Genomic DNA, 27,626 nt, shown 5'->3' on the forward strand with positions numbered 1-27,626 from the left:
ATAACAGGACAGGTCAGATAATCAGCACTGAGCCCCCTCTGCTGGCCAGGCCTGGATATAACAGGACAGGTCAGATAATCAGCACTGAGCCCCCTCTGCTGGCCAGGCCTGGATATAACAGGACAGGTCAGATAATCAGCACTGAGCCCCCTCTGCTGGCCAGGCCTGGATATAACAGGGCAGGTCAGATAATCAGCACTGAGCCCCCTCTGCTGGCCAGGCCTGGATATAACAGGACAGGTCAGATAATCAGCACTGAGCCCCCTCCCCTCTGCTGGCCAGATCTGGATATAACAGGACAGGTCAGATAATCAGCACTGAGCCCCCTCTGCTGGCCAGGCCTGGATATAACAGGACAGGTGAGATAATCAGCACTGAGCCCCCTCTGCTGGCCAGGCCTGGATATAACAGGACAGGTCAGATAATCAGCACTGAGCCCCCTCTGCTGGCCAGGCCGGGATATAACAGGACAGGTCAGATAATCAGCACTGAGCCCCCTCTGCTGGCCAGGCCTGGATATAACAGGACAGATAATCAGCACTGAGCCCCCTCTGCTGGCCAGGCCGGGATATAACAGGACAGGTCAGATAATCAGCACTGAGCCCCCTCTGCTGGCCAGGCCTGGATATAACAGGACAGGTCAGATAATCAGCACTGAGCCCCCTCTGCTGGCCAGGCCTGGATATAACAGGACAGATAATCAGCACTGAGCCCTCTCTGCTGGCCAGGCCTGGATATAACAGGACAGGTCAGATAATCAGCACTGAGCCCCCTCTGCTGGCCAGGCCTGGATATAACAGGACAGATAATCAGCACTGAGCCCCCTCTGCTGGGCAGGCCGGGATATAACAGGACAGGTCAGATAATCAGCACTGAGCCCCCTCTGCTGGCCAGGCCTGCATATAACAGGACAGGTCAGATAATCAGCACTGAGCCCCCTCTGCTGGCCAGGCCTGGATATAACAGGACAGGTCAGATAATCAGCACTGAGCCCCCTCTGCTGGCCAGGCCTGGCCATAACAGGACAGGTCAGATAATCAGCACTGAGCCCCCTCTGCTGGCCAGGCCTGGATATAACAGGACAGATAATCAGCACTGAGCCCCCTCTGCTGGCCAGGCCTGGATATAACAGGACAGGTCAGATAATCAGCACTGATCCCCCTCTGCTGGCCAGGCCTGCATATAACAGGACAGGTCAGATAATCAGCACTGAGCCCCCTCTGCTGGCCAGGCCTGGATATAACAGGACAGGTCAGATAATCAGCACTGAGCCCCCTCTGCTGGCCAGGCCTGGCCATAACAGGACAGGTCAGATAATCAGCACTGAGCCCCCTCTGCTGGCCAGGCCTGGATATAACAGGACAGGTCAGATAATCAGCACTGAGCCCCCTCTGCTGGCCAGGCCTGGATATAACAGGACAGGTCAGATAATCAGCACTGAGCACCCTCTGCTGGCCAGGCCTGGATATAACAGGACAGATAATCAGCACTACGCCACGGTAAAGGTATGTGGAGCTTTATTGTGACGCACAGAGGAAAGGCTGCGGATTCTGCTGCGTCCATCAGGTGACATATGACACTACATAACACACAATGACTGATGGCAGTCCATACTCACTTCCTGTCCCAGTGACGGGGCATTTCCTGCCATGGTACGTCATGTGTTATAGGTAAACTAGCAAATTATTAAGTCTATTCTTTTTGTATTAAAATAGATTACATGTATAAACACTATTTGAAGACTGCGATTTATAGTACAAATGCGGTGACAACATGGAGTCCGCGCTCTCATCCCGGTCCGCACAGAGGGGCGTGGCCAATCAGTTATCTCGGTGGTCATTGGTGGGCGTGAGAAGAAAACAGCCAGCGTGCGAACAGATGATTGTGCAGTGCATGATGGGAGACTTTGGTTCATGCAAGTTATGCTGTGAAAGTGGTCGCTGATAGTTCAGTCCGAAAGATCCCGCTGATGACTCCCTGATGCCCCCTCCGCCGCCGCTCAGCCGTTCTCCTTCCACAGCACCAGGTGGATACTGTGATCCGGCATACTCGTGGCAAACACCAAACCGGCGTCATTGACACCGTCCAGGCCATTCAGCCAGCCCATCTCTCCGGCCAGGAAGCTGGAGCCCCGCTTGGACTTCCTGTACTCAGGCAGGGGCCAGCGGCTGACCACTCTCTCAGTCCGCAAGTCCATGATGTACAAGTGATGGTTGTCGAATAAGAGCGCAAATATGTCCCCAAAGCCGAGCAGGGACAGGCTGGTTGAGTCCGGCATCTTTATAACTCTGCAAGAGAAAGAAAGGAAATCGGTAATGCACTCAGCAAATCACATCAAACTTTGGCCAGAACTTACACTTCAGCTTGTACGCCAATTGTAAGGCGTTGGAATTGGGACAATTAAAAATGTCAGGAAGTGCATATGACTGTCCCAATGCTGGGGGCTTCCCTCCCTCTGCTGATTACCACACCCATTACTGGGGGCTTCCCTCCCTCTGCTGCTTGCCACACCCATTACCAGGGCCTGCCTGCCTCCTGATTACCACTCCCATTACTGGGGGGCTTCCCTCCCTCAGCTGCTTGCCACACCCATTACCAGGGCCTGCCTCCTCCGCTGATTACCACTCCCATTACTGGGGGCTTCCCTCCCTCTGCTGCTTGCCACACCCATTACCAGGGCCTGCCTCCTCCTGCTGATTACCACTCCCATTACTGGGGGCTTCCCTCCCTCTGCTGCTTGCCACACCCATTACCAAGGCTTGCCTCCTCCTGCTGATTACCACTCCCATTACTGGGAGCTTCCCTCCCTCTGTTGTTGCCACGCCCATTACTGGGGACTTCCCTCCCTCTGCTTTTTGTCACTTCCATTACTGGGGGCTTTCCTTTCTTTGCTGGTTGCCACACCCATTTACCAGGGTTTCCCTCCCTCTGCTGGTTGCCACACCCATTACCAGGGGCCTCTTTCCCTCTGCTTGTTGCCACACCCATTTACTAGGGTTTCCCTCCCTCTGCTGGTTGCCACACCCATTACAAGGGGCCTCTCTCCCTCTGCTTATTGCCATGCCATTACTGGGGACTTCATCCCTCTGCTGGTTGCCATGCCCATTGGGCGGAGCTAAGCGTCTGACGTCGTGAGGACAGCGCACGGACCGGCCGGTCAAGCTAGAGGCGCACGCAAGTGAACCCTGCGACTGAAGGAGGAGGCGGCGGCAACGGGAGAACGCGAGTGCGGTAGACACAAACCCGGGAGCCAGACGGATGGGCATTGGCAGCCAATTGTATTTAATACGTGCAGAGTGCTTCTGAACGCGTAAGTGAGATTCTACATTGCGCACAGAAGCAGTGTCAACAGTATTACGCTATGTATGCTTCCTTCTTCTCTTTTTATGTTTTATGATTGATTTTAATGGAGAAAATAAATCAAAGTCCCTATAAGAGGTTTTTAAAACTACTGAGGATCGTGTTGTTGATTGGAATAACAGAAAGCGCTGTTTCCACCTAGTAAAGAGGTGGGATACATCTGGTAAGCAGTTTGGCACACATTGCGGTGGACTGGCACTTGTTACAGGTGTGGATACAGAGGCGGGAGTATATAACTGTACTGCAGCTTGAACTATACTACCCTATGCAGAGATCTTTCCCCTGCAGGAACAAGGTCTTGTGATATCCATAAAACCCGCCTGGCAGCTGAGGTAGAGAGGATCGGGAGCAAGTGTTTGTGATATGTGTGAGACCCACCTGACAACTGAGGTGGAGAGAATCTGGTGAGCATATATGAACAGGGGGTGAGGGAGACAGATAATTTACCACCTGGGGAGCACAGAGCACGAGTGATTTGGAGGTGGTGGAATAGTGTGAAAAGCAGGACTGAACGATATTACCCTATGCGGAGTCTGTCTTTTGTGATTACAGGAATGGAGAGCGCGGCAGTTTAATTGAATTTTGATGCCCATTAACAGGGTATTCCCTCCCTCTGCTTATTGTCACTCCCATTAATGGGTGCTTCCCTCCCTCAGCTTGTTGCTACATCCATTACCTACTGCTTTATCATTCACTCTGCTGAATGCCACACCCATTACTGGGGCTTCCCTCCCTCTGCTGACTGCCACTCCCATTACTGGGCGCTTCCCTCCATCTGCTGATTGACACACCCATTACCAGGGCCTTCCTCCCTATGCTTGTTGCCACGCCTAGTGCTGGGGGCTTCATCCCTCTGCTTGTTGCCACACCCACTCCCAATGTCTCCCCCCCAGTTGTCACACTCATTACTCTGGGCTTCCCTCCCTCTGCTGGTTGCCACACCCATTACAGAGAGGGGACACAAAGTGGTAGAAAGAGTAGAATGCTGCAAGAGAACGAGGGGTAACACCGTGCAGTTGGGACAAAAGTAGCAGAATGCAGTAGGAGGTGGTGGAACAGCATAAATGGTAAAAACAGAAAGGAAAATGGAGTAGAGGGAAAAGAGATGACACCCCTCAGTGGGTGAAAAGGAAACGCACAGAATAATAAGGGCATTTAGGATAGTGTGAGTGCAGAGGGACGCCCAGTAGTCGCAGTAAGTCAGTGAGACTAAGTTTGGACAATGAGATGAGACAGAACTGGACTTTAGAGCAAATAAAGTTATTCTAACTTATGGCGGCACCTCCTTGGTTAAATATTGCAGCTTTATTGTGATGTAAAGAGTGCCATCATTTCGAGACCACACCGGGTCTCTTTATCAAGGCATAATAAGCTTGACAAAATCTGGTAGGCTGCCCCTGATGAGTCAATCATTTGACGAAATGCATTGGGCGGAGCAGCGGCACACGTGACCAGCAGAGGAGACGCGGAAGTGCACAGGACAGCGTGTAGAGTGGATCCAAGGCGGCATCAGTCGGGACGGTCACCCGGGGGACTAAGTCTGTATCTGATATGCTTGTGAAACTACATCGCTTGTGAGTGCAATACTTTTACCATTTATTAAAAGCTGAAGGTTTTACACTATCTGAGTTTATTTTAGTTTGCAGTGCGAGTGGAGCTTAAAGGGAACCAGAGATGAACGTTTCACACAAAATAAACATATCAGTTGATAGCTTGTAAAGAATAAATGCTCTACCTGATAATTTTGCCGCTCTGGTGTGCCTTTTTTAGTGTTTTTTATCCATTATTGCTCCAGGAAAAATCAAATATGGCCGCCGGCTCATATCCCTTCTCCTTCCGGGTTATCAGTTGTTCTGGATGTGCTGTCTAGGCTATATGAGACTAGGCTGCTATCTAGGCTAAATGCAGCCTTTCATCTATGTGCTTTCATTTTGGTATGATGTACAGCTGCCTGTAGGAAGTGTCTCTCATAGGAATGAAACTGCCGTTATTATCAGTATCTAGTGCACACAGGGATCATATTACAGCCACAGAGCTTCTCTCTCAGGAGCAGCAGCCACTCCCATATCATCACAGCTCTCAGTATACAAAGCAGGAAATCTAAGCCAGGAGAGGGGAAGGCTTGGGCTTGAAAAGACTACACAGAAGAGTGACTCAACTATAATGATTCCAGGTCAAACCTCGACTGAATAGTCGGTGGATTCTTATCACAGTTGCTAATAGACTAATTAAGCAGATAACAATGAAACTAAAAGCAGGGTAGGTGTTTACTGTCATGTTCCCACTGATAAATGTAATAAAATACATGAGGGTGCTTCATCTCTGGTTCTCTTTAAGCTGCTGAGAATTTAAAGCTACCCCCAATGTTGTCATTCTAACCTCCGGATACTTAGGAGGACCCTTGGGTGAGTGCGGGCACTTTGGGGGGGGGGGGGGTCCCAGCACTGGTGGCGGTGTGTGTGTGTGTGTGTGTGTGTACAGAGTGTGTGTGTGTGTGTGTACAGAGTGTGTGTGTGTGTGATGTGTGTGTGCGCACAGTGTGTGTGTGTGTGTGTGTGTGTGTGTGTGTGTGTGTGTGTGATGTGTGTGATGTGTGTGATGTGTGTGATGTGTGTGATGTGTGTGATGTGTGTCAGTGTGTGTGTGTAAGGTGATGGAGTATTGCACGTGGAAGGTGTTGGAGGAAACCTCATCTAGCAGTGTTACACTATATATGTTTAATTTCTCTTTTGCATAGGACGTGAATCTTGGCACATACATTTTGGAAGTACTGACATGGTGTGAATCCTAATCGGGATTGTCTGAGGATAACCTGAATAAGGATCGTGAGACTTTCTTGTATTTTTAGCCTATGATTTTGAGCGTGGACCTTTAATGTGAGGCTGCCAAAAGTGTTCCAATATGTCAGGAATATGGACAGGGCGAGTTCACCTCTGTGTACCCGCTGTAGGGCAGTGTATATGGCACAATTTTTTGGCAGCCCACAAGATTTTGGCAAGAGCTTCACACCTTGACTCCTCCCAATAAAGCTGTAATATTTAACGAAGCAGGTGCCGGCTTATAATTAACGGATATACATTGGGAGTGGCGTTATCCCCTTGTTTTGGTACTCCATAAACTTTTGACTGTAGGTAATACGGATGAGAGTGCAGGATAATTTCTGCCTGCTTCTGTAGAAATGGAGGAAGCACTATAAGGCTGCAGTGTCTGGTGGGCGGAGCTTACCTTAGAATGTCATAGCTGGCAAAGTCCCACTGGTACAGCCCCAATGCTGAGCTGCAGACGATGTATCGGCCATCGAAGTGTAGGCGTGGCTGAAGCGTGATGCTGCGATCGTCTGACACGTACAACGTCTTCAGACATTTACAGTTTATCTCCCTGCCAATCGGCCATATCTGTTACAGAGAGAAAACAAAAGTTAATCAATGCTACTCAGACAAGGTCAATGAGTGGCTAATAATTCAAAATGTATGCAAATTTTATGCAAATACAGCAGCTGCATCTGATTGGTCCAGTTCTAAGCTGCATACATTTGCATAAGACTAGCATCAAACTCATTGGTACAATAGGCTTTTATGTCGCCGTCACTTTTCAAGGAGAGAGAGAGGGAGGGCAGAGGGGGAGAGAGAGGAGAGAGAGGGAAGGAGAGGAGAGAGACGAGAGAGGTGCACAGGGTTTTTAGATAATGTGTGCAAAAATGTGTCCATACCACAGGGACTGACCAGGCTAATTACATACACTTCAGGTGTACAAAGCAAACCCAGAAAAATGGAGAAGAGGCCGGCATCGGAGCGATAGAAGTGAGAGGCCGGTGGAGGGAGCCACAGAAAAGGGAGTGGAGGCAGTGACGGAGATGGGGTAGCCGGTGGAGGAAGCGACGGAGAAGGGAGCAACGGAGGAGGCAGCGGCCAGTGGAGGGAGCAATGGAGAAGGGAGCGGCCAGCGGAGGGAGCGACGGAGAAGGGAGCGCCTGGCGGAGGGAGGGACGGAGAAGGGAGTGGCTGGTGGAGTGGGTGACGGAGAAGGGAACGGCTGGTGGACGGAGAGGGTAGGAGCCGGGGGAGGGAGCGACGGAGAGGGTAGGGGCCGGTGGAGGGAGCGACGGAGAGGGTAGGGGCTCACGGAGAGGGCAGGGGCCGGCGGAGGGAGCGACGGAGAGGGCAGGGGCCGGCAGAGGGAGAGGGGGGCAGCCGGCGGATGGAGCGACGGGGAAAGGAGTGGAGGGAGCGATGGAGGAGGGAGTGGCAGGGGGAGGGTCAAGTAGATGGAAATAATTCCAGCTTTCATGCATATGTTCTGTAGATTGTATGCAGCTTATAACTCAATCACATGCACATTCTGACGGGTCCTATTCCAAGTACTCGATTTGCATATCTGCTGGTCGGATGGCTGCAGTTTAAGATCCTCGTTATTCTTTAAAAAAAAAAAAAAAAAAGATCCTCGGAAATGACACGCAGATGGAGACCTTACATATTTATTCATCAGGCAATACAAAATGGAGCATGTACTCATACAGGTCTGGTGCAAAGCTCAGCGCGGAGTACATCCTCCATTTTTTTATAGCCTGATGAAGCAGGAGATGCCTGCGAAACGTGTTGCACTTTCACTTTTTGGAGTATACAAATAAATCCTTGTTGAAACACGCACGCACACACACACACACGCCTCTCTTTGTGTCTGCTTGGAGGAGGTAAGTCCACCTCTGCCTCCTCTCATTTTAACATTTTTAGTAAATTGTATTCTTTTGGCGCCTCTGTCTGCATATACAGATCCTCAGAGGGGAGCATCAGGAACAGAGGAGGAGTTAGCAATAAAAAAAACATCCCTTGGAAACACCCTATTATAGCAGAGTGTGGCATATACAGTAGATAATATCAGATACAGACAGACAGCAGAAATACCTTGATTTCATATTTATCAGCGCTCAGCAGGATGTAATCTCCAGGACTGTGCATGAGGGACTTCACCTGGCATCTCTGCAGGACCACCTGGGAAGGAACAAGTCACGTTAGACTCAAGCTGGGCACACACGACAGATAGAAATCTTTGGAAAACGAGGAGTCCATCTACCGCCTAGTTGTCAGGAACGTTTGCACATCGGATCGTTCTAACTAATGCTGTACACATGCAAATGATCAGTTCATGCGAACTACCCCAGAAATGCGTTTGTAGTCCATTTACATTCTTCTTTTTCATGCATGCGCTGTGCTCACAAAGGATACCAGAGCAGAAGGACTCTGGTGAAATGGACATATGTTATGTGTGGGGCACCTTCCGCTCCTCTCTGTCACTCGCCATTCTCCTGTAGCAAGCCCTGTTCCGATGGCTGACCTAGGCGACTCTGGTAACCCATGACTCAGACATACTACGTCGCGCATGCGCAGTATGTCCGTTCAGCACCTTTGTGGCTGCGCAATGCTGTCACCACACAGGTGCCGGGGCGTTTCCACAGCACGGACTGCTGACTACACTGCAGAACGCATGCAGGAGTGGGGGGAGTGAACGTACGCCTGTGTGGTGACGGCACAAGCAGTGTTCTCCCCAGGCTGTTTTAGCCGGGTGCTCCCCCCAGCTAGTTTTGATGAGCACCCGGCTGTCATTGGCTCACCTCCACCTATGCTGTGCAGAGAAGCACTGACCCTGCATTCTCTCGTATCGCCCCACCCGGCTACTTTTTCATGCCACCCGGCTGGAAAAAATTTCTGGGGAGAACACTGCACAAGGGTACTGAACAGACAAACGGCACATGCAGGCACAGTATGTCTGGGTCATAGGTCACCTGACTGGCCCGGGTCGGGCTTGCTACAGGAGAACGGCAAGTGATTGAAGGGACCAGAAGGTGCAGTAAAGTATCTGCTAATAACACCCCACACGTAACATTTTATCAGAGTCTTTCAGCCCTGGTATTCATTAGAGGACAGATGCAAAGTGTGAAAAAACCCACTCCTTTAAAGAGGAGCTGTCAGACAACGCGTTTCATGGTTACAACCGCTTCCTCAGGTCTATGGGTGTGTCTGGGGGGTATAGTCTTTATCCTGATCGCTCAGGATAAAGACTATACCACCAAGGCACACCCATAGACCTGAGGACGTTTTTTCGCTACCTTACGTGTGAGTTTGACTCCTTTAAAGGTAGGAACACCTGCATTATACTCTACTGTATAGCCTTAACTCATCCAATCAGAAATACAGGTATAAGTCTATGGGTGCCTCCTACCCCTCCCCCCTTCACAGTAATCCACACCCCCATTTGGGGGAGTGCACACTTAGAACCCCTCCAGGAGTGTTGTCTTTTTTCTGGAGTTGCGACCTACCCTACTACCTGAAGCAAGGCCGAGTGAGGACGGTACTTCCTCACATACCTGACCAGTGGTTGCTTATATAGCAACCTACCGTATCTTTGTGAGTATATTTTCATTCTCCATAGCCTTTCTCTGGTGTCCCTTTGATAATACACCAGATTGGGCTCCCGGTCTCCCTGTGCCTTTTTTTGTCTACTACAAGAACCGCCTTCTTCTTATTTCCTATTTTAAGTGTGGCTATTTTGAAGCCAATCCTGATGTCATTTCCTCCCTTACTCTCCTCTGCCTGATTTGCCCTGATTTACAAAGCAGGATGATATTGTACACTGGGACCAAGTCACGGGCCAACCTCAATGTCTACTGGCCACCATCCTCCATTATAAAGCTCCCAGGTGTTTAATGCTCCCCTCCAACCCCTATACAGTTCCCTGGTGTCTAGAGGCCCCCACCCTCCCCTATACAGTTCCTAGTGTTTAGTTCTTTCCCCCTACCAAATGGCTTCCCTGGTGATCTAGGCCTTCACCTCCAACATAGCTTCCCTAGTGGTCTAGAGTGGGCCAAACATAATGTAAAGTGGGGAAACCACCTGAGGGCTAAATTTAATGGCTCTGAGGGCAGATTTGGCCCGCGGGCCGGAGTTTGGCATGTATGCTATAGAAAGCGCATTGTCTCAGCATGAGAAATTTTGGCCAATCAGAGAGGAACAGAGGTGTGGGAGGGGAAAACAGTAGGGAAAGAGGATTCAGCCAATCAGGCTGCATTAGTTATGTCTGAGGGGAAGTAGAGAAGCAAAAAAGAAGGTTGAACTCGATGGGCGTATGTCTTTTTTCAACCCAAAAACTATTTAACTATGACAACCCAGCATGCCCTGCAACTTGTTTTTTGTGTACCAAATTGTGTGTGTACCAAATAAGAGTCAGGTAAACTGGGGCATGATCATTTATCAACAAGTAATAGTGATTTTAACTTTTGGATTGCCTGGTTAGCATCGTTATTACTTGTTTACCAGATAAAAATAAAGAATTGATTTTATGCCCGACAGTTACACTTTAAGAATTGTGTCTGCAGTTGTGACACGCTGCAGGTCAGGAGACCTCTACTGGCCTTACAATGCATGGCATCATAAGGACTGATCCGTGAGGAGAAACCTGCCTTGGTGACCCACTCGGTGTGGCCGGTGAGGGTATTCAAGCACGATCCTGTAGACAAAGCCCAGAGTTTCACAGTGTTGTCTGCAGAGCCGCTGACCAGGATGTCCAGTTCGTCATTGTAATCCACGCTGAACACTGTGCGGAGACAGCAGAACGTCAGCAAAGGACAGACAGCCAATCAGAGCTTTACTTTCACTGCTGCTAGAACAACCTGGCCACAAAAACTTCCTGCTATAGATCTGCTAATGCAATAAATCAGGACTGTCCATCTCCAGTCGTCAAGGGCCAGATCCATGCCAGTGCTTAGGATGGATTGAGAAATGGAGAAATGTGTTCTACTTGATGGACCGCACCTTTCCTGATTCAGGCCCACCAATTAATAAGAGCTGTGCCAAAAATGGCCTCTATTCATAAAGCATTCCCGCATGCGGTAATGCTCAAAACAGCTGACTTTACCGACCATTTAGCAAAGTGTCCATTCATAAAGGCTGTTTCCGCATGAAAATCTGACATTCCTGTGCAGTGCTGGAAATTACCGCCTTGTGCGGAGATTATCACAACATATGTCACTGAAGGTTAATTCATAAAGATTAGAGCAGGCGGAATGTGAGCACCAGCTGTTTAGATAAGGCGATAAGCCAGTGATAACAGCAAAAGCTAATGGAGAGACAGACCTCCCAGGCAGCTGCAGTGAGAGGAGAGCAGACAAGGCATCCCGAAATACCAAGGCTGTGTGTTTTTTAACCCCTTGGGTACCTTTTTTTTTTAGATAAATTTCACATCAAAAAGCCTGCATGTGTAACATTTCTGGAACTTCTTCTAAGCTGTGGCTATTAAACAGACTGTTTAGAAAGAAGAATATACAGATTCAGAGAAGATTCAGGGCAGAGGCAGTTTTAAAAAGAATGCACAGAGAAAATGTAACAACTCAGCAGCACCGCCAGTTTAGTGCGGAAATTCCCTGACCTATTATCGCAAGTGTAAACTTTTTTATGAATTAGCACACAAAAATCTAAAATATCGATGCGGTGTTTTCCCTCCAAGATTTTTTTTTACCGCACGTGTTTTGAATAGAGCCCAATGTGTGAGGACCTTGGGTGCGGAGTTGGACAGCCCCGTACCTTGGGTGCGGAGTTGATTTCCTCTTTAAAGTACCCCTGAAGTTGTCTTTCACTGTTTCTTTGACATATAGGTGCTTTAGAAAATAGCACTGCGCTCTAAACAAAATTTGTCAGAGAGCTTAGAGAAGCTCTTTTACGTAGATAACACGTTTCTTAACTCTTCCTATACTGGAAACAATATGAGAGTCTTTTCTTTGCTTCATTATAAGTTTATTTTCACTTCAGATTCCCTTTTAAAGTGGAACTGAAGATATTTAAAAAAAAGTTTCACTTACTTGGGGCTTCTGCCAGCCCCCAGCAGCCGTTCTGTCCTCCATGATCCTTTGTTCTCCCACCGCCAGCTAGTTTACGTTTCGCCGATGGGCCACTGCGCCATGTGTAGCTCTGCTCGCGTTCCTGTCCGCAATACAAGGCTACGCGTGGCAGGGTTACACAGGCACAGTGGCCCTTCGAATTACAAGTTGACTGAACGGAAAGTAGCTGGCGGCGGGAGAACAGAGGATCGTAGAGGACCGGCTTCCGGCGCAGGATGGCTGCAAGGGGCAGGCAGAAGTCCCAGGTAAGTGAAACTCTTGTTTTGTTTTTTCAGTTCCACTTTAACAGCACACGAATCCCCTCATTCCTGGCTTACATGAAGATCCAGAGGCTCCAGCTGTGGTCACTCACCTGCCCCAGTGTGGCCCCGGAAGTGCTGAATTCTGGCCCCTGAGCTCCAGTCCCAGCAGGCCACCGTATTATCGAAGGAACCAGTGATGAGCTTCTGTTCGTCGAAGGTGACGGCGGCACAAGTGTGAGTCTGAATCCCGTATATACACTGACCGGTGCTGACATCCCACAGCTTGGCCGAGAGGTCGTCAGAGCCTGCGGAAACAGAGAAATCTATGGGTTACTCTGGGAGAGAAAGGGTGGGGGGGGGGGGTGGGGGGGGGGCGCACCTATTTAGGGGTGGCCTGCGCCCAATACTCCACATCCCACTGGAAATAGATGTACATTTGCCCAGCACTCAAATACCATGAGCCAGAGACTGCAGCTACTCCTACTGCCTTTTAACCAATCCCACACGGTATAAGCAGTGGACCTGATGGGGTATGTGGGAAAATGCAAAACAAAAAAAACTGGGACAGGAACGTGAAAATAAAAGCTGGCTGTGATGCTGACCAATCACATCGCCGCTTCACAGTTGCCAATCAGGTTCGAGTTGTCCCCCTCCCTCCCTATACAGCTTCCTTGTTGGTTTGGAGTGAGCCAGACATTTTTTTTGTAAAGTAGGGAAATTACTTGAGAACCAAATTTGATGGCTCTGCAGGCCAGATTTGGCCCATAGACCAGAGTTTGACACGCATGATGGTCTTTGGGGGAGGGGGTCATTTAGGGCTTGTTCATGCCTAGGGCGTTTTGCGTTTTAAGCTCCAGCGATTTTCACAATCGCCCTAAAAGCGCTTCTGCAATGATTCCCTATGAGTGTTCACAAACAGGGCTGTGGAGTCGGTACAGAAATCTTCCGACTCCTCAGTTTATGAAACCTCCGACTCCAACTCCGGGTACCCACAATGGCTCAGACTCCAACTCCTCGACTCCGACTCCTTAGTCCAATATTTACCAGGGCTGTGGATTTTGTACAAAATCATCTGACTCCTCAGTTTATGAAATCAACTCCGACTCCGACTCCAACTCCTCAGCTCCACAGCCCTGTTCACATGTGAGAGCGTTCACATCTGATCGGTTAGTTTCTGATCCGCTCAGCAAAGCGCTGCCTGTACCATTTTTAGGGTGATTTTGTTACAATGGAAAATATAGGAAAAACGCAAAATGCTCACAAAAAAAAAAAAAATATTCGCTTTGTACGGCGATAGCGCTCGCGCCTTTAAGAATAAATACATTGTAATTATTATTTTCCGGATCAAAGAGTTCACTTTGCGTCAGGAAGTGAAAAAACAAATCACTCTGCAAAAGCGCTTTATACAAAATCGCAACGTGCAAGTAAGTGCCGGGGGGCTGGCGTCAGCAATCTCGATTTTAGATGTGAACATAGCCTTTTTTTTTTTTACACCGGACACTGGTTGATCCTGTCAAACGATTAAAAATATAGGGATCACAGATTTCTTCAAATAATTGATATTTTATTATCACACTGGTATCAAAAACCCCCTACAAAAAAATCCCCTTTAGAAACAGACACGTGACGATGTCCAACATGCCCTGCTATCTTACAGCCGGCTGTTACACAACCTCACATACCACACACACCAATCATAATTGGCCAATGTCACGCCAATGTCTATATGTCCTCGATAGCATTTGATGCCAAAAAAAGCAAAGAGATTGCTGCTGAGTGCTGTATTGGCTCTCCGAGTTGTAACACAGTTCCAATGTAATTGATTGCTATTGAGCCACAGTACAGCTCCCTGTATTTACGGGTAAAGAGGATATTATATAGCAAGCGCTCATTCATTATTGTTGACCTCACTGTTAACCAATTCACCTCCAAGGATTTTTCCCCTTAAAAACCAGAGCAATAGCGCTCCTTCCATTAATTCGCCTATAACTTTATTACTACTTATCACAACGAAACAATCTATATCTTGGGTTTTTCCGCCACCAATTATTCTTTCTTTGGGTGGTACTTTTTGCTAAGAATTATTTTATTCTAACTGCATTTTAATGGGAATAATAAGAAAAAAAACTGGGAAAAAAATGATTTCTCAGTTTTTTGGCCGTTGTATCTTAAAAATAAAACGTTCTATTGTGGATACAACCCACACATTTTATTTGCTCATTTGGCACGGATACTGCAACGTTTAAAATATTTCGCTAGTACAATGTATGGCACCAATATTTTATTTGGAAATAAAGGTGCATTTTTTTTTAATTTTGCATCCATCACTATTTACAAGCCCATGATTTTAAAAATAACAGTAATATACCCCCTTGACATACATATTTAAAAAGTTCAGTCCCTAAGGTAACTATTTGTTGCTTTTGTTTTTTAATAAAGGAGGGAAAGATGTAATTTCAGATTTAAACGTGGGACTTTTTAGTTAAGACATTTTTCATGTAGGTTTAATTTTACAATTTGGCCACAAGATGTCCTCATGCATTACTTTCTGTTGCGTGCTATTAGTATGCTAAACAGGAAGCAATGAGTGGCCAGGTTACTTTCTGTTTTTGTGAATGTTGCAGCATCCCATTGATCACCGGCGCTCCCATTCAGTCCCCCCCCTCCATCGATTGGCGGCGGTAACGAGCGCACGGCGGCAAGGGAGGAGTATCTACGCCCCTGCAAGGTAAAGCAGGGACATAGATACTTATGCCGGGGGAGGGGAAGTGGTTAAACATCTGCTATTTACCGGTCTTTCAAGCTTGCCGCTTACCTGTACAGAGGAGACCATCTTTATAATAAAGTGCATAAACCCTGGCACTGTGTCCTATGAGTGACGCGGTCTGGAAGGCTTCATGGTTGGCTAGCTGTTTCATCCGTAAGACGGCCTTCAGGTAAACTTTCTTCCAGTGCAAAGTGTCCTGCACAGAGTCATCGATGTGCCAGCCGAGGCTCCGGCAGGCCAACTGCCAGACCTCGGTGCAGGCACTTATCACCTTGTTCCATTGCTTGGAGACCAGGCAGCAGGTCAGCAGCGTCTGGGGGTCCAGCCACTTCAGCAGGTAGAAGCTCAGCTCCAGTGGAAGAAGTTTGAGGAAGTCTCTTTTGAGGAGAGTCTCAAGATTATTGGAGAGGTGTCGAAGCTGTACAGCTCCGCTCAGGCTGATCAAGTGATCCAAGGTCTCATTTTTCTGCAGGTCTGTCAGCGTGAAGAAAGACACCGAAAGGTTTTCAAGCCATACTTCAAAATCCTTCTTCTCCATAGGTTTCCAGAGGTGGCAGGCTGAGGGAGATGGGACATACAGATTAACATTGCAGAGACTTAATGTGAGGAGTAGTGATGGTGTTCGTTTGTGGAACATCCGAATGCTCCCCACTGCCGCTGTTCAGCACCAAACAAGCGGACAGGGTCAGGAGGAATTCACTGCCTTACAAGTCATGTTGCGATTCACGTAATTACAATGCTTCCTTCTTCATGTTTGGAAGGAGTAAGTATCGGAGTTAAGTCAAAAGCAATGTGACCCACAAGGCAGTGAACGCCTGTCCGTGTCCGCTTGTTCAGTGTTGAAAAGTGGCAGTTGGGAGTATTCAGATGTTCCAAATTGGTATTACCGAATTCACCAACACTAGTGAGTACTCACAGAAAACCGAACTCAACTTTGGTTGTGTGAAAAGGAAGAGGACCACTGTGGGGCAGATGATGGCACCACCTCTAGGAGAGGCAACTGTGTACCCTGGAAACTACACTGTGCAGAGCAGTTCTGTACCATCAATTTAGATAGGGACGATACGCTCCATACCATATGGAATAGTCAATGAAATGCAATTTTTTACCGACTTACTTGCAAATGTAAAGCGCACCTCATCCAAGGAAAAGCTACCTATGGGAAGCACAGATAAATGTTCATGCTGGATCCACATCCCTCTGTGGGCTGTCCGTTCTTCTCCTCATTCTGCCCGGTCCTCGTAATCACTCCTTGAAAACGCCGACACTTTCAGACAGGAAGAGGTAGGCTTGCTCTGATGTTCCCTCCTACCACCCTCCCATTCCCTTCTTTTAAAGGGAACCTGAGGTGTGAGTGATTTGGAGGTATCCATATTTAAATATTGCATCCTTCATATCCCTCTCACCCCTTAAAGGATACCACAACTGACATGTGGCATAATGAGACAGACATGGGTATGTACAGTGCCAAGCACACAAATAACTATGCTGTGTTCCTTTTTTTCTTTCTCTGCCTGAAAGAGGTAAATATCAGGTATTTAAGTGGCTGACTCAATCCTGACTCAGACAGGAAGTGACTACAGTGTGACCCTCACTGATAAGAAATTTTAACTATAAAACACTTTCCTAGCAGAAAATGGCTTCTGAGAGCAAGAAAGAGATAAAAAAAAAGGGGGAATTTCTTATCAGTGAGGGTCACACTGTAGTCACTTCCTGTCTGAGTCAGGACTGAGTCAGCCACTTACATACCTGATATTTAACTCTTTCAGGCAGAGAAAGAAAAAAAGGAACACAGTATAGTTATCTGTGTGCTAGGCACTGTACATACCCATGTCTATCTCATTATGCCACATGTCAGTTGTGGTATCCTTTAACGGATACCAGGTGTGAAAATCGTAAGAGAACCGTGGTTGGCGGAGGGGGGAAAAAAATCGGGGAGAGCAGACATATACTATCACTTGGGATTCTCTTCTAAGTCGCCAGAGGTGGGTTTACTGCACTGGCCGGGCTGTGTGCGTCCTACGGTGCACGCCCATGGCCGTAGCGCACTGCGCATGAGGTCATGCACAGTGCGCTCCCAGCCACAGGCACGCACAGCCTGGCCAACGCCTGCGCTGTAAAGCCCGACTCCGGCGACCTGGAAGAGGGTCCTGGGGGGGCTTTGAGGTATGATGGGGGGTAGACACGAGAACGGTAGGCATCAGGGCAATGGTTGTATATGCCTACTCCCACCAGTTTCTCTTACGATTTAAGCATCTGGTGTCCTTCAAGAGGAGTGAATGTGGGGTGAATGGGATCACATTGTATTTTTGATTTTGTGTGAATTTGCATCAGCGAATTTCCTGCTTTTAAAACACGGGTGGCAGGTCAGGTCTTTTTTTATTTTTTTGTGCGATCTGTTCTTCAATGCAAGCCGTCAGGAACGCAGAAAAGGTTTTGTTCTGCATGAAAGTTTTTAAGTTAACTAGATGTATTTTGAATTAGTGAATTAGTTTATTTGATATTGACAGAAAAATTGCAATGTGAATTTTCGCATACAAACGCATATAAAAACTGCAAAACCGTGTTTAAATGTTTGCAACAAAAAAACCCCGCAATTGAAGAATTGCGTATGTGGGAAAAATAGCACACTTTTTCCACAAGGATAAACGTGAACAGCTACTCTTGAAAAGTGTGTGCAGCTTGGAATTAGGACAATCTAATCCACTTCCTGTCAAATAAGCAGTTGACCTCTATGGGGAGGGGGTCACACACGATCTGTGCAATGACTGTACACAAGTGTAGAAGAGGGGGAGCCTTGGTCACACAGCTAAGTATACAAATACAGGTCACTCACCATCACAGTAACGTCTCATCTGTTCTGCAGTCGGTGGCCTCAGTGGTGTCTATAGACAGAGCCTGGAGGGAAAGAGCATCGCTTGAAACAGCTGATCTAAAGTTTGTGGAAAGTAAACTGTGACTTTTTTATTTTTATTTGGGAAAATGATTTTTATCAGGATTGCGGCATTTAGCTTGTGATAAATTTGGTACACAAAGGAAGTTGCAGGGCATGCTGGGTTGTCCTTTTTGCTTCTCTACTTCCCCTCAGACATAACTAATGCAGCCTGATTGGCTGAAGCCTCTTTCCCTCCTGTTTTCCCCTCCCACACCTCTATTCCTCTCTGATTGGCCAATAATTCTCATGCTGAGACAATGCACTTTCTATAGTGGAGGGTGGGCTATGCATACACAATCAGGCAGATGAGAAGTAAGGGAGGAAAGGACATCAGGATTGGCTTAAAAATAGCCACATATAAAATGGGAAATGCTAAGAAGGATTTTCTCTTTTTTTAATATAGAAAAATCACTAAAATCAAAACGTGGAAAGTGCAATAAATCTGTTATGTGAGTAGAGCAAGTATTTATCTACTTATATATGTGTTTTATTTCTGAGATAGTATGGCTGAAAGCTCCTCTTTAGAGTGGACCTGAACTCTTGCACAGGACAGAAAGAAAACAGAGAAATGCACCCTGTATGTATTTAGAGAGTTTAGTCTGTCTAATTCCCCCTCATCTGTGACTAGTCACAAGTGTACGTTGATCTCTCTGCCGTGTCAGCTGGCTACCACAGCAGAACAGCTAATTTGTAAACACAGGATGTTAACCCTATGTGTGCTTCCATGAAAGTAGGAAGTAGACACACTGCAGATTTATTGCAGGATTTGTATCAGCTGTAACAAAGAAATGTTTTTCTGTAAAGGTTATTATGCTATTGCTTACCTTTTAAAGCAGAGAGGAAGTTCTGAGTGCAGGTCCGCTTTAAAGGGACACTTAAGCCAGGAATAAAAACATCACTTTTACTCACCTGGGACTTCTACCAGCCCCCTGCAGCAGTCCTGTGCCCTTGCAGTCACTCACGGAGCCTCTGGTCTCCAGCCCCACCCCCGCTAGTATCATTTTTCGCTGACAAGGAGTCTGCGTGCTTTCTGCGCAGGCCTGGCCACACATATACTTCATGTTCCAGTCGTCAATAGCATCCTGCACAGGCACACGATGCTATTGCGGATGGGATTGTGAAGAAAAATACTCGTGGCCAGGCCTGTCAGCGAAAACAAAACTAGCTGGTGGCGGGGTACCGGAGGCCCAGTGAGTGACTGGGAGGACACAGGAGGCTGCAGGTAGCTGGTAGAAGACCCAGGAAAGTAAAACTGATTTTTTTATTCCTGGCTTAAAGAAAACCTGAACTGAAAATTAAAAGTGAAAATCAACATACACAGGTCATACGTACCTCCTATGTAGTCTACTCCTCAATCTCTTTCTCCTCTCCTGCGTCCTGTTTGCTAACAATGATCAAAGGAATTCTCTGTCCTCCATTTTGAAAATGGCCATTACCCCATAACAGCTTCCTGGTCAGCACACAGTTGAACTGTAACATCGCCCACTTGAGCCATAGGGAAACATGGACACATCAGCTTTCCTCTCAGCTGTAACTGACAGCAACTGATATATTTCAGTTCTGACAAAATGTTGTCAGAACTGGAAGGGATCATTGTCAGAAGAAAATGGTGAGTTTCTGAGAGGAACTGATGGCAAGATAACTATGTAATGTGCAATTGAAGTTACCTCATGTGTTTATTTTAAATAATTTTACTCAGTACCGGTTCTCTTTAAGTGTCCCTTTAACCACTTCGCCATATCTAGACGCATATATCCGTCCAGATAGGCAGTGGTGCTGCAGCCGTGTGGTGCGCGCGATCGGGCGCGCGCCCGCGCTCCCGCTGCCTCCCCGATCAGTGAATGGGAATATAATTCCCATTCACCGATCTAAGTCCCCGGCAGAAATACCGATGCTTTCTCATCAGAGAGCGTGGTATTTCTGCCCCCAGGAAACTTCTTCTCTTCATTTTAGTTCCTAGATGCGACATCGTTCGCATCCAGAAATTTTTTTGAATGTGGCCATCTTGTGGCCAAATAGTAAAGTGCACCCACATACCTGTATTGAATAAAAAAATACATTATATTACATCTAAAATTGGCTATTTACCTCCCAAACTAAAATTACCCAAATACATTTTTGTATTAAAAAAAAAAAAAAAAAAAATTCCAATTAAAAAAAAACAAAACTACATAAATAGTTACCTAAGGGTCTGAACTTTTTAAATATACATGTCAAGAGAGTATCTTTTTAAATTTTTTGAAATTATAAGCTTGTAAATAGTGATGGACGCAAATTGAAAAAATGCACCTTTATTTCTAAATAAAATATCGGCGCCATAAATTGTGATAGGGACGTAATTTAAATGGTGTAATAAGCGGGACAAATGGGCACATAAAATGCATGGGTTTTAATTACTGTAGCATGTATTAATTTTAAACTATAATGGCCAAAAACTGAGAAATAATGATTTTTTTCCATTTCTATCTTAATCTTCCTGTTAAAATGTATTTACAGTACAGTGGCTCTTAGCAAAATGTACTACCTAAAGAAAGCCTAATTAGTGGCGGAAAAAACGAGATATAGATCAATTAATTTTGATAAGTAGCAATAAAGTTATTAGCGAATGAATGGGAGGTGAACATTGCTCGGATGCATAAGATTTTCGAAGCTGTAGGCTGAAGTGGTTAAAGGATACCCGAAGTGACATGTGACATTATGAGATAGACATGGGTATGTACAGTGCCTAGCACACAAATAACTATGCAGTGTTCCTTTTTTTCTTTCTCTGCCTGAAAGACTTAAATATCAGGTATGTAAGTGGCTGACTCAGTCCTGGCTCAGACAGGAAGTGACTACAGTGTAACCCACACTGATAAGAAATTCCAACTATAAAAAAACTTTCCTAGCAGAAAATGGCTTGAGAGCAAGAAAGAGGTAAAAAGGGGAATTTCTTATCAGGGAGGGTCACACTGTAGTCACTTCCTGTTTGAGTCAGCCACTTACCTGATATTTAACTCTTTCAGGCAGAGAAAGAAAAAAAGGAACAGCAGTTATTTGTGTGCTAGGCACTGTACATACACGTCTATCACATCATGTCACATGTCACTTCGGGTGTCCTTTAAGTCGTTTTTATCTTTACTAGCGCTCCAGCTTGCTGTGAGTGTTTGAGTGCGGAGGTAATCAAACGCAACTAAAGTCAAAGGCTCAGCATGGCAGCCTCACTTCAAGTTCCCTTTAATCGTTGCCACAGGATAGCAATGTCTACCTTGTCACAATTTTGCGCAGGTGCAGTCATATATATTCACATAGGCTTCCAATGCAAGTCTATTATAGAGCTTCAGTTGCTGAACTGTATGACAGACGTCGCATGCAGCATTCAAGAACTGCATTCCAGCCAGGGCACTATCTGCATGGAGTTTGTATGTTCCCCCCATGTCTGTATGAGTTTCCACCAGGCACTTTGGTTTCCACCCACATCCCAAAAACATACAAATAAGTAAATTGGCTTCCCCCTAAAATTGTTCCTAGACTACAATACATACACTACATCATACATACATAGACATATGACTCAAGGTTATACATTAGAACGATTATGGGCAGATTCGATTAAGAGACAAATTTAACTCTAATCGAATCTGATTAGAGATAAATTTGTCTCGAATCGAATCTGCCCATACACTACAGGCCGATCCCCGTCCGATTTCAGCATGAAACCATCAGGGAATCGGCTGAGCTGCCGTGTCTGCTCCGCTGCTGCCCCCAAAATGTATAAATGTATGTTGTGCATTTATACATTACCTGTCCAGTAGCAGCTTCCGCACGGTGCCCGCCGGGTAACAGCCGCATACACGCTAGCAGCGCATAGCGTCTGACATAGAGTCTGGCATCTGTACGCGGAACCCGGCAAGATGGACGGAGACCGCGTGGAGGCCGACACCGGACAGGTAATGTGTAAATGCACTACACACATTTATACATTGCAGCGGCAGTGGCGGGGGTTTAGTCATCTCGTCGCAATTCGGCTGCCTTAGCGGCGCACACCCGACCAACCAACTTCGGCCCGACATCATGCGCATTTCTGTCCCGAAATTGGTCGCTTTGTCGGTCGGGCATGCACTTGGTTGGCTAGTGTATGGCCCCCTCAAGGCAGGGATTAGATTGTGAGCACCTCTGAGGAACCGTTAGGGATAAGACAATATATTCTGTACCACGCTGCAGACTGTTGGAATGAATTATACCACCACCACCACCACACACACTAACCACTTAAGCCCTCGGTCGTTTTCACTTTATGCATCCGAGCAATGTTCACCTCCCATTCATTCGCCTATAACTTTATCACTACTTATCACAATGAACTGATCTATGTCTTGTTTTTTCCACCACCAATTAGGCTTTCTTTGGGTGGTACATTTTGCTAAGAGCTACCTTACTGTAAATGCATTTTAACAGTAAGAATAAGAAAAAAAAAATTAAAAAATTAAAACCCAGGTATTGTATTTGCCCATTTGTCCCGGTTATTTCACTGTTTAAATTATGTCCCTATCACAATGTATGGCGACAATATTTTATTTGGAAATAAAAGAGCATTTTTTCTGTTTTGCATCCATCACTATTTACAAGCTTACAAAAAAAATAGAAATATTTTATCTTTACATAGATATTTAAAAAGTTTAGACCCTTAGGTAAATATTTGTGTTTTTTTTTTTTATTGTAATTTTTTTTTATTATTATTAAACATTTTATGTGGGTATTTTTGGGAGCGTGGGATGTAAATAGTATTTGTTTTGGGTAAATATGTGTATTTTTATTTTTTTTTACATTTAGATGTAGTTTTACTTTGTTTGTTTACATGACATCACACTAAGCGTACAATGTACGCTTAGAGGGACATAGGAGGCAGAAAAAGCGAAGCTTCCGAGAGAAGCTGTCGCTTTTTCTGCGGGGGAGAGGAATCAGTGATCGGGCACCATAGCCCGATTCATTGATTCCTGGGCTAACGATCCGAAGCCGGGATCGCGCGTGATCGGCCACGGGAGCGCACATGACCTCCTTGACGTAATTCTATGTCAAGGAGGACAAAGTGGTTAATAACAATAACTGCTATCCAGTACCGTGGCTGACTTTTGAAGAATGACACTGGAATGCGTGGAAGGGCAGTGGATGAATAGTGGTGCAGTTGGAGAAAAATGCTGAAGGATGCCACAAAAACTCAGAACAGGCCTTTTGGATTTCATCAGACAAGGGGTTGTGTTCAAGCAAACAGTTAAGTAGGGGTCACACTTGAGTCAGTGGAAAACCAGAAGCGTTTTTTTTCCACTGACAAATCTGCAGTGTTGGCCAACAGCCAATTAGGAGGGGGAGGTTATATGGAGGCAGTGGGGTATATGGGGGGGAGGGGGGCATATGGAGAGGGAGGGATATACAGGGTGAGGGGTGACAAGTCAGGGAATGAGGAGGTGTACAGGGAGGGAAGTATGGGGTGAGGGATGGGAAGGTGTGTAGAGGGGGGAGGGTATGGGGGAGTAGAGGGGTATATGGTTATGTGGAGGGGGAGGGGTATACAGGGTGATGGGTGACAGGTCAGGAAGTGAGGAGGTGTACTGGAAGGGGAGTGGGGGATGGGATGGGATGGTGTGGGTGTGTGTGTGTGTGTGTGTGTGTGTGTGTGTGTATAGAGGGGAGGGTATATGGGGGAGTAGAGGGGTATATGGAGGGGTATACAGGGTGAGGGGTGACAGGTCAGGGAGTGAGGTGTACTGGGAGTGGGGTGGGGGAAGGTGTGGGGGGCAGGGGGGGGTATATGGAGGGGGAGGGGAATATAAGGTGAGGGGTGACAGGTCAGGGAGTGAGGAGGTGTACTGGGAGGGGAGTGTGGGATGGGAAGGTGTGGGGAGGGTATATGGGGGGCAGGGGGGTATATGGAGGGGGAGGGGTATATAAGGTGAGGGGTGACAGGTCAGGGAGTGAGGAGATGTACTGGGAGGGGGTGTGGGGAGGGTATGTGAGGGGCAGTGGGGTATATGGAGGGGGGAGGGGTATACAGGGTGTGGGGTGACAGGTCAGGGAGTGAGGAGGTGTACTGGAAGGGGAGTGTGGGGTGGGGGATGGGAAGGTGTGTGGAGGGGGGAGGGTATACCTGTCTCCGCTCCCTTTGGATTCTTCCTACTCCCAGGCGCCATTTTCCCAGTAGGCGGAGTCTCCGCTTCACCGTCTCGCCACATCCGACCAATAGCAGCCCTCCCAGCACCGGGCGCTTTGCTGGACGAGTCTCACTGCCGAGATCTCGCGAGATTCCCCGTCCCGCCATCACTACTGAGGGCAGAGCTGCGATCAGCTGAGGAACCGAGCTACAACAACATGGCGGGAGGCCACGCCTCTTCCGGTCAGCTGATGCTGTCATGTGACTGACCTGCAGCTGAGCTGTCTGAGAGGGGAGCGAAGAAAACAATCATCAGTCACAGCTGCAGCTCCTTCTCTCTCACCGTCTGCTGCCCCCCAATATCCGACTCCTCCCCCAGCCTGCAACCCCCCAATATCCCCCCCTGCTCACCATCCCCCAATATCTCCCCCTGTCCTCTGCCCACCAAACCCCCAATACCCAACCCCTCCTCTCATCCACCCCTCTATACTCTGCCCACTAACCCCATATCTCCATCTGCTGCCCTCCAATCCCTCCCTATCCTGCCCACCAACTCCTAACCCCTCCCCCATCTTCTACTCCACTGCCCACTTACCTTCCCCATCCTCTGATTACCCTCATATCTCCATCTCCTGACCACCAACCCCTCCATACCCTGCCAACTATCTCCATCCCCCATTCACCCCTCCTCCATCTTCTACTCCACTGCCCACCAACCCCTACCCACATATCTCCATCCTTGGCCTTCTTTACCCTCTCATTCCCTGTCTACAAACTCCTAGCCCCATCTGCTGTCCACCAACCCTTCCATACCTTGCCTACCAACTCCATTCCTTATTCACCCCTCCCCATCCTCTGCTCACCAACTCCTACCCCCATAACTCCATCTCCTGCCCACCATCCCCTCCACTTCCTCCTGCCCTCCATACCCTCTCCATTCGCTGTCTATAAACTCCTACTCTCATATCTCTATCTGCTGCCCACCAACCTCTCCATCCTTTGTCTACTAACTCCTACCTCATTCACCCCTCCCCATCCTCTGTTTCAACTGCTACCCCATCTTCTGCCTACCAGTCCCCACTACCATTGACTGCTGACCATTGTACCCTCCACCACCCAAAAGGTGCCCAACCATCTTTCCCATCATCCCCTCTACCTCTTCTCTGCCTCTATCTGTTGTTCACAACTTCCTGCTGCTCTTCTTCCCCTCCCACACCTATCAGCAACCCCTCCTCCATCATTTACTTGTCCCAAACACCTCCCTCTGCTGCCCTGCTACTCACCCATCCCCTCCTATTGTCCTCCATCCCCTCCATCCTTCACAGTGCTCTGTGCTTTGTGGCATGTTTCTTCTGAGTTAACTTTTCTCTGCAGATAATGGATGGAGAAGACGTTCAGCCCCTCTTGGATCTGTCCCCCACCGAGGACATAGAGGCTCAGCATAACCTCTACCTGAGGTAAGCGTCACAGTCTGTCACTCATTGTCACTGTCAGTCAGTGCACCATCTGTCACTCATTGTCACTGTCAGTCAGTGCAGACACTGTGGGGGCAAATTTGTTGGTGCTAGCTAGTCTAGTTTAGGGAACCCAGCAGGAAACAATCAGGGGTTGGTGAGCTGGGCTTCACCACCAGGTATCTCACCTGGTCCGCCGTTGTGGACAATTGAAGTTCATAAGTTTGCTGTGTTGGGGAAGTTGCATGTACACTTGAGGAAGGGGGAAACCCCTAAACATGTCGTGTTTGCTACTGTTCATATAAACGCAAGTTTAAAAACGCCATTTGAGTGCCTCCTTCATTTCTATTTGAACCCAGCAGGAAACCCCATAGGGAGCAGTTCTCCAATCACAGCACAATGCGTTGTGATTGGCCGAATAGTAAACCTAGCAGCTCAAAAGGATGCTGTCCACCCAACCTACCACTGAGAGGTTACTGTTACTGCTGGGTCCCCTAAAGTAGACTAGCGCCAATTTCTCAAAACCACTTGAAGAAAAGCTGCAGCAGAACTGGTGCAAAAATGTAGCATCCGTCCAGGTTAAAGCCTGATACAGACTTTCAATTAGGATTGGCCGATCACTCACCAATTTTACCACCCCCGTGTAGTATGAGGGTCAAGAGATATCGAATGCTATGACCAGGTTTTCTCGGTAAACCCTCATACTAAATGAAGGTGGTAAAATTGGTCAGTGGTTGGCCAATCATAATTGAAAGTGTGTGCCAGGCTTAAAGGGAACCCGAGGGGAGGGAGATATAGAGGTTGACATTTTATTTCCTTTTAAACAATGCCAGTTGCCTGGCTGTCCTGTTGATTTTTCTGGTCAGTAGTGTCTGAATCGCACACATGAAACAAGCATGCGGCTAAACTAGTCAGATTTTTGTCAGAAACACCTGATCTGCTGCATGCTTGTTCAGGGTCTATAGCTAAAGGCAGAGGATCAGCAGGACAGAGAGTTAATGTGTATTGCTAAAAGAAAATAAATGTCAGCCTCCCATGGGCTTGATTCACAAAAGAGTGCTAACTGTTAGCACGGCCGGTTTCGCACGAATTTTCACGCGCAATTAAACGTTTCCGCATGCAAACGTGAATTTTTGCGCTAAATCGTTGTCGCGCTAAAATTCGCTTTGCACTTGAAAGCGTTTAATTGCGCGCGAAAATTCACGATTGCGTGCAAATTTGAGTGAACAAAGCTGTGCTAACAGTTAGCACTCTTTTGTGAATCAAGCCCCTTATGTCTTTCACCTCCTTCACAGTGGTTTGTATAAATCTGTCCCTGTGACACTGTGATGTCTTTGCCCACCATTGTGTCAGGGAGGTGGGGGGAGAGTCAGTGCAGACACTGTCATATACAGTAGAATCCATTTATGCTGTAGTAAAAGTCTAGTGCAGGGGTAGGGAACCTAGGGCTCGGGAGCCAGATGTGGCTCTTTTGATGGCTGCATCTGGCTCACAGACAAATCAGTAGGGGTTGATTCGCTAAGCTGCACTGCTCTGTGGCAGCGCAAGTGAAAATTTCAAAGTAGGCACGCTACTGCTGTAGCATGCACCATTAACTTACTTGTGCTCCCCCCCCAAAATGAACAGCTGCTCCAACTGTTCCACTCTGGACCCTGTCAGGTCCAGGGACTTTGTAGGACGAGATCCCCGCACTTTGATTGGCCCAATAGGCTGCCTGTCACTTGACAGGCAGCTTATTGGGCCACAGTGCGGGGATCTCGTCCTACAAAGTGAATTAACCCCCAAGTCAGCTAGCCAGTTGTACAAGCTGTTCGTCGGTATTCCTCCTGTCTAGCTTTCTGGAAAGTTGCTGAT

General features: G+C 47.3%; 2 protein-coding genes across 5 annotated transcripts in view; one reads left to right on the plus strand and one right to left on the minus strand.

Annotated features, from left to right (window-relative positions):
* Positions 1-1,500: 1,500 nt before the first annotated feature.
* FBXW2 (F-box and WD repeat domain containing 2) lies at positions 1,501-24,482 on the minus strand. Its single transcript, XM_068249016.1, has 8 exons — positions 24,316-24,482; positions 18,093-18,154; positions 15,305-15,814; positions 12,600-12,794; positions 10,814-10,947; positions 8,262-8,348; positions 6,586-6,755; positions 1,501-2,288 (listed from the first exon to the last, which is right to left on the minus strand). The coding sequence occupies exons 2-8, from the start codon at positions 18,109-18,111 to the stop codon at positions 2,000-2,002; spliced, it is 1,404 nt and encodes a 467-aa protein (XP_068105117.1). The 5' UTR covers positions 18,112-18,154; positions 24,316-24,482; the 3' UTR covers positions 1,501-1,999.
* SLC2A8 (solute carrier family 2 member 8) overlaps positions 24,437-27,626 on the plus strand; it is a 124,657-nt gene continuing 121,467 nt past the window's right edge. The window contains exon 1 of one of the 4 annotated variants that reach the window (XM_068249013.1): positions 24,437-25,775. In XM_068249013.1, coding sequence (XP_068105114.1) covers positions 25,696-25,775 — 80 coding nt within the window. In that variant the 5' untranslated portion in view covers positions 24,437-25,695. The remainder of the gene's footprint in view (positions 25,776-27,626) is intronic. The other 3 variants (XM_068249014.1, XM_068249015.1, XM_068249012.1) reach the window with 3 other exon arrangements.

Source organism: Hyperolius riggenbachi, chromosome 8, assembly GCF_040937935.1.
Source record: "Hyperolius riggenbachi isolate aHypRig1 chromosome 8, aHypRig1.pri, whole genome shotgun sequence".
NCBI lineage: Eukaryota > Metazoa > Chordata > Amphibia > Anura > Hyperoliidae > Hyperolius > Hyperolius riggenbachi.

Bases quoted from the DNA above. Each gene is read 5' to 3' on its own strand.
- FBXW2 (XM_068249016.1), bottom strand. The intron at 6,756-8,261 runs GTATTTCTGCTG...TCTCTGTAACAG, and splicing joins CTGATAAATATGAAATCAAG to ATATGGCCGATTGGCAGGGA. The intron at 2,289-6,585 runs GTAAGCTCCGCC...TTTCTCTTGCAG, and splicing joins GCCAGCTATGACATTCTAAG to AGTTATAAAGATGCCGGACT.